The sequence below is a fragment of the Dryobates pubescens genome, chromosome 5 (genome assembly GCF_014839835.1).
Source record: "Dryobates pubescens isolate bDryPub1 chromosome 5, bDryPub1.pri, whole genome shotgun sequence".
NCBI lineage: Eukaryota > Metazoa > Chordata > Aves > Piciformes > Picidae > Dryobates > Dryobates pubescens.
The window spans coordinates 20,005,834-20,013,044 of record NC_071616.1 but is presented as its reverse complement, the minus strand read 5'-3'; the positions used below and the strand labels follow the sequence as shown (position 1 = coordinate 20,013,044).

Here is a 7,211-nt window from a genome sequence, read left to right as displayed (position 1 = left end):
ACTTTTAATAATGATGGAAATAAAGGGAGGGTCTGTTTGTATTGTTTATAGTAGGAAAGAGCAATGCAAGATTTCATCTGCTGCTGTTCAGATCCCTTGCTATTTTTGGTATTTGACCTCTGCAGAGAAGATTGCCAAAACTACAGGTTGTTTTCATTTTTATGACGTGTTTCTACCCTCCTACTCATCAGTTACTCTTAAGTTACTGGTTAAATCTATGAGGCAAAGTTTCATTTCTCCCACTTTTTCCACAGTATTTTTCAGGGAGTTAATTTTATGCTTCTATATGTTGTTGAGCTAATATTCCCTTTTGGAAGTGACAGCTATGTAATTTGTCGTTTCTTGTGTGCATCAGTAAAAGGAAAATAACTTAGGAATTGCTGGTTTAGTTTTTGAAAAAACCTTGTTGTATTGAGGAGGACTCAGGAGCTTATTGGTTTGAGTTGAGACTGCAATGTTTAGAATACTGCACAAAGAGCCCAGTAGCATATTAATGAAAGACAATGTTAAAAGTTTAGTTTGTGTGGATAGGTGCTTACCTTTCATTTCTCTGTCATCAAGCAAGGGCTGCTTTTGGCGCCCCTGGCTGTTTGCTTCTAGTCTTGCTGTGTCCTTGTTTCCACACTCTACTAGTGAGAAATACACAAAGATATCTGAAAACCCTGTCCTGTCTCTTTAGCATCCCTTCCAATTTGTACCTTCTGTTCTAGAAATATAGAATACATACATAGAATACACCAGTTTGGAAGAGACCTTCAAGATCATCACATCCAACCCATCAACCAATCCAAACCACCTAAACAACTAACCCATGGCACCAAGCACCCCATCAAGTCTCCTCCTGAACACCTTCAATGATGGCGACTCCACCACCTCCCCAGGCAGCCCATTCCAATGGGCAATCACTCTCTCTGTATAGAACTTCTTCCTAACATCCAACCTAAACCTCCCCTGGCGCAGCCTGAGACTATGTCCTCTTGTTCTGGTACTGGCTGCCTGGGAGAAGAGACCAACATCCGCCTGTCTACAACCTCCCTTCAGGTAGTTGTAGAGAGTAATAAGGTCACCCCTGAGTCTCCTCTTCTCCAGGCTAAGCAACCCCAGCTCCCTCAGCCTCTCCTCATAGGGCTTGTGTTCCAAACCCCTCACCAACTTCATTGCTCTTCTCTGGACTCGTTCCAGCAAGTCAACATCCTTTCATTTGTTTTGGGTTGGTTGGTTGGTTTTATTTGTTTGGATGGGTTGGGGTTTTGTTGTGTTTGTATCTTAAAGAGGCCTTGTAGGATGCCCCAGAGGTCAAAATATTTTAGCTTATTTCAAAGGACGGTATTTATTCTAAGTTCCCAAGATGTAATGAGTTTTGAGTATCCTTCGAGAAGCTTCTTGTTTCTGGTAGTTGTGATATTAAGGAGATGTGCAGGGGTTGCATACAACCATGAAGTTAATTCATAGAAAAGATCACATGAACGTGGTTCCAGAGGACTAGATACAATAACATAGAAGTTTTAAGGTTAAATGTAAAAGATGGCTTTACCTTGTTCAGGGAATGCCCATGAGAGATTCAACTGTTAGATATGAGAAATGATGATCACTGAGGATAGGTTTGGACTTCTGTTTGAAACATGAGTGACTAGCCATAGATACTCGTGTCATTCAAGTGGTGGTGTTTTCCTGCCACCTTAACATCACCTAGATTTTGTCTGTGGTGGGACTGTAGATCCAGACCATAGACCACTGTGAGTTGAAATGAGTGAAGAACTTGAATTTAATTAACTACCTCACATTCTGAGCAAAGGAGGTGCTTTGGGGAAAGAAGACTTTAAATCAGTTGCTCTTCGTGGTTTTTTCTGAGACTGAAACAGTGCAAGAACAAGGTCAAGGGTGTCTGCACCCTATACAGTCTTTGTGTCCGACAGTTTGTCACAGTACCATGATGAGTTTTCCTCCCTGATCATCACAACTGGCTGTTGTGTTATATCCAAAGTGTGTCAGGTTTCAAAGATACTGACTGTGCCAGAGGATTCTTTGTGGCAGAAACAAAGCAAATACCTATGTTATTGTTGAACTTGAGGAGTGCTAAGCTAAAAGTGCTTTGCTTCAGTAGTGCAGAGCACCATGTGCTTTGTAGGTGGCTGCAGTCCAATGCTTAGTTATCTTCTATTGTGTTTGGAAGACCATTGTTTCCTATTTGTCTCATAAATTTAACACAGATCCTATTCCTGCCATTTAAACTTTCCCATCAGAATACAACAGTGACTTCCCCTTCTGAAAAGGAAGGGCTGGCAGCTACACCCTGAAGTTTGAGCATGAATTGTTTATATAACCTTCAATCACAATTTCATAATAGTCTGAAGACTTGTCTGCCCTAGTAAGAGTTTTACTGAGTTTTTAGAAAAATCCTGGCTGCCATCAAACATAATGTTAAGGCTTCTTAGTTGTTGCAGTGGGAATAGAACTGAAAACTGTGCCCTCCAGCTTCCTGATGATCTAAACTGCAAATCTCTCTGGACACATGACCAGCATTTTCTGATACTTCAGAAGAGATGTACCTATGTCATTCAGAAATAAAAGCCTAAGAGCTATATTGGACTCCTTTTATTTCCCAGAAAATGCTATTAAATCTGAATGATCATGCTTTTGCAGGCCCTGGCCTTTTACAACTTCTGGAAATGTGTACAGTTTCCTCATTCTCCTCAGCAGTAAAAGCTCTGACACAAGCGTTGCAGAAACTGCTCATTCTCTGTCAAAGTCAGTAATATTTAAACAACTGCAGCTGGCTTTCCAAATGGATGACATTTGTCAGGAACATGTCTGTTTGAGTTTACTTGGCCTTTTGAGTATAAAAAAAGTCTGAGCTTGAAATTCAGGTCAGTCTGGAAAACTACATTTTTCTTACAAAAGGTTTACAGAGAGGACCCAGTTTTTTTAGTAACCATAGCACGCCAGGATAGCTAGTTTATGAAAACTCCTTTCTCTACCTTCAAGCATGTGCTTTTGAAATTATATTTAAATAGAGGCTTCCATTGTAATTCTTCATCACGTTGGATTGAGTAGTTGTCCTTATTAGAAAGAAAGAAAATATTTTAATGCTAAATTCAAGTTACTTACTTGCATGGGGTTTTAATAGTTTTGTGTTTGAGCAGCGTAGCAAGTGCCGTTTGAGAACAGTTCACTTTATGTAATAGTTCTAGTAAAAACTTGTTCCATTCGAGGACATAGCCAGAAAAGTAAGGAAGGCGTAAGCTCTGTGGGTAGGGTTGGACACTGGCTAATGCCAGAAAACATGTTGAACTTCTCTTCAGAGGGATAAGGAGTTTCCACAGGATGTCTGCGTTTTATGGCAAAAATTACTTAGTAGATGTTCTCTGAAAGGTTGCTTTGATGTGGAAGATTAACCTGGGGACCTCATTGTCAGGATGTTACTGAGTCAAATAGCTTAGTAAGATTATTTGTGACTTGGGAATTAAGCTTTTATGAGTGTGCCTACTTAAGCTGTTTCTTAAGAATTTGCTCGTTTGGCATCATGAATATTTGCATGCACCAAATAGCAGGAACCCTGGAACTACAAATAACACCAAGAAGACAGAAAAAGCAGAATGCAGTTTTGTCATAGCAACTTTTCCTTTGTTGTTAGGCTCTCATGGACCATTAGAATAATTACCCTAAAACAAGTAATAGGTGGAAACTTGCTTATTCCATCCCTAAAGCTCCATCCTGAAGAATTTGCAGAAACATTTTGGCATTTCTGAGAGGACAGCTGGGCAGGCCTGAGAAGATTTTTAATTTTATGGGCTTTTTTTTGCATTCAGGCTCTGCCTGATCTTTATTCCATTTCTGTTTGGATTTGTTTGTTTGTTTTGGGGTTGCTGCTTGTTTGGTGGGTTTTTTCCTTGGGTTTTTTTTTTTTTGGTGGTGGTTGTTGTTGTTTCTGTTCCAAAAAGTGTCCTTTAATGTCTGTGGGCACTAGGTTTGGGTACTGACCTAGTCCTTGAGGAGATTTTTGAGTACTGCTGTACCTGAAGTATGTGTAGCAGCGAGAAGTCACTGGAGTGGTGACCCCCTAGAACTTGCTGTCATTCCCTCAATGGGAACCTCAATTGGGGTTTTAGACACAGAAGAGTAGTCTAATTGAACCTGTAATTTTACCAGAAGTGGTTGGATATGTGTACACAACATACCCCACCTCCATTTTTCTTTTCAAAATGGTTGGCTGTAGTTTGTGAATGCACCAAAACCATGTACTGTTTGTCATGGCAAGTATCTCTTTTAAATGTAAATGCTTCAGTATTTTTCATGAGTAAATGGAAGAAAGCCTTTACTCTTTACTGTGATTACAGAATTTCCTTTGTGTTGTGGAAAGGGGAATTTTTGTTTTGTTTTGTTTTTCTTTAGGGCACACCAGTTTTTAGATGTGAGAGAACTTTATTTAGGGGTTTTCTTGTTAAAATCTGAATTTTTGTGCATAACTGAAATTGTTTGGCTTTCTATAAGTGTTCAGCACTGCCACAGAACAGTTGCCTCTGAGGGGAAGATTTTTATCAAGTGCCTTAAAAACCAGCATTGTGTGGTTTTATAGGAGGCTCAAAACCCATTTTGATTCATAGGACAACTGAAGAAAAAGCCGAAGTAGCTTCTTTCAGTGAATTGCACTGATGTAATGCAGCCTGTTTAGGTGCCCTGTGGTATGCTGACAGGTGCTCATGTGCGTCATTGGGCACCTAAATACTTGTAAAATTAATCTCATCTGGCCATTTCAGGCTGCAGTGCTGTGTAATTTCAGTCTTGCTCTCTGCCTATCCTTTGCCCTTTGTGCATCCCATAGCAGAACAGTTCACCTAAGATGCCTCCTACAATTGTACTGATGAAACTTTGTGGGCTGTGACTGCCAGAACCTTTTTAAAACAAAAATTGTACCTTGTTGGATAGTGGTGATGACTTCATTTGCATTCCATGTGTGGAGAACATCACTATACTATTTACTTTATAAAAATAATAAAGCAAACTTAACTAAGTGACTTTCACAGGATTCACAGGTAGACTATTTAATCTTTTAAGGGGATTATATGATGTTGAGCTTGCGGTCACAAGAGACTCCTTAACTCGGGGAGCCCTTTCCGTTGCTCCGTTTCTGTAAATGAAGATGTAGTGGGCAGGATAATTGGACTTGGACTAGATGCATTATCTCTGTGCAAGATGCCTTTCCATATATATTTTAAAGCTAATATTATTTCAGAGTGTTATAACTAAAACTTGCCTTTCATTTTATTTCTTACAGTATTCGAACAGCATTGGGAACAGCATTTGAGATGACTGCGGTGGAGAAGATTGAGGAGCAGCTTGCTAATCTGCGCATAGCAAAACGTTCTGCACTAAGCGAGGAACCTGCTTACTTGCTGGACATAGACATTTCCAAGGCTGCTCAGTCTGAAAGCAGTTGCTATGTGGCAGTTTCCTGTTCCAATAAGTCAATTAGGGTCTATAACAGGGACACGTTAAACTTCCTACGGGAGTACAGTAGCCATCCTGGGATCCTTAATGGAGTCAGATTTGCGCACACGTGTGACAGCGTGGTGCTGTCGGCGTGCAGTGACAGTACAGTCAAGTGTTGGGATATTCGTTTAGCAACTCAGAAAGCTGTGCAGATATTTAGTGGCTATCCTTCCAATGTTTTCATCAGCTTTGATATCAACTGCAGTGATCTCATTATTTGTGCTGGAACAGAAAAAGTTGAAAAGGACTCATTTCTGGTGTTCTGGGATGCAAGAGGTATTACAAACTGTGCCAGCACAACTAAAGAGCCTTTGGGAGTCTATTCTGAAAGTCACAATGATGATGTCACTAAAATTTGTTTTCATCCTGTTGAACCTAATTTGGTAGTGTCAGGGTCAACTGACGGGTTGGTTAATGTGTTTGACATTAACAAGGATAATGAAGATGATGCTTTGATATCAACTTGCAATTCAGATTCATCAGTAAGTTTTATTGGCTGGTCTGGGAAAGATTATAAACAGGTCTACTGCATGACACACGATGAGGGATTTTGTTGGTGGGACATTGCTCAGTTAGATACTGAAGACCCAATAACTCTATTGCATGTTCTGGATGTCAGAGAGACAGTCTGCACTGAAAATGACAGCTTACATTACCTGGTAGGTGGCTTGTACCACGCGAAGGCAGACAAACTCTTTCTTATTGGGGGAACATCCACAGGAAACATTCACCTGATCAGTTGTGCCACTGATGGACTGAGCCTGGTGGGTACCCTTTCCCGAGGACACTCTGCCACTGTTCGCTCTTTCTGCTGGAACCTAACAGATGAGTCTCTGTTGACGGGTGGAGAGGATGCTCAGCTGTTACTATGGAAACCTGGAGCTGTGGAAAGGTCCCTCACAAAGAAAACATCCCTGAAGATTGCTTCTTCTGTGCAGAAGAGTGTAAGAGTTCACAACAGCTCCTCCAAAAGCAGGAAGAAGTGACATTCTGGAAGTGGGAATCTCTGCTATGTAGAGTTTTCCTGGTATTTAATCTCTCAGGCAGTGCTTGGTGGTGACTTATTTGGTGTAATTCTGTGGAAGGAACTATGATGCTTGAATTCTGCCTGGGAATGTATTTCAGTCATCAGAAGAATGCCTTGTTTTGTTTTTTAAAGTTGCTAATATTAATCAGAAAAGAGTGAATGTTTACTCTTGAATTCTTGAACAATAGATCTTAAGTCATATTATATAAAAATGTTTCTGTGGTTGTTTAATGTCTCAGCCAACATTTTTTAATGTGTAACATAGGCCTGTGGCTAGCATAATCTGTTACCTTCCCACTGAAATTCCCTGGCATGTTTTGAAAGCTTTTGTACTTCATGATGGATATTGCTTTCTTTACAGAAAACTTAATGAAATTGCTCAATATATTAAAAGATTTTTATGTCACATCTTAATGCCTGAGGGAATTACTTCTTGATGAAACAGAAAATAAGTTCTGTTTTGCTCTGTCATATCACTGGTTTATAAGAAGCTCATAAAGAAACAGCTGATAGAGCCATATTTTTTGTACCAAAGATACGAATGCACTCAACCAAACAGGAATAGATGATTCCAAGCACCTAATTTGTAGGTGTATGAGAAGTGTTAAAGTGGCATTATTTACAGCATATTTCCTTCATAAAAATGCCCAAGAATCTTGCAAGCAGATTCATTCTTTCCTGGTAAGTGCATCTT

The 7,211-nt window shown here is 39.9% G+C and overlaps 1 protein-coding gene across 1 annotated transcript; it reads left to right on the top strand.

The window, feature by feature from the left end:
* Positions 1-5,288: 5,288 nt before the first annotated feature.
* On the top strand, positions 5,289-6,918 carry WDR89 (WD repeat domain 89). The gene has a single exon (XM_009903640.2). The coding sequence runs from the start codon at positions 5,307-5,309 to the stop codon at positions 6,474-6,476; it is 1,170 nt and encodes a 389-aa protein (XP_009901942.2). The 5' UTR covers positions 5,289-5,306; the 3' UTR covers positions 6,477-6,918.
* The last annotated feature ends 293 nt before the right edge of the window (positions 6,919-7,211 follow it).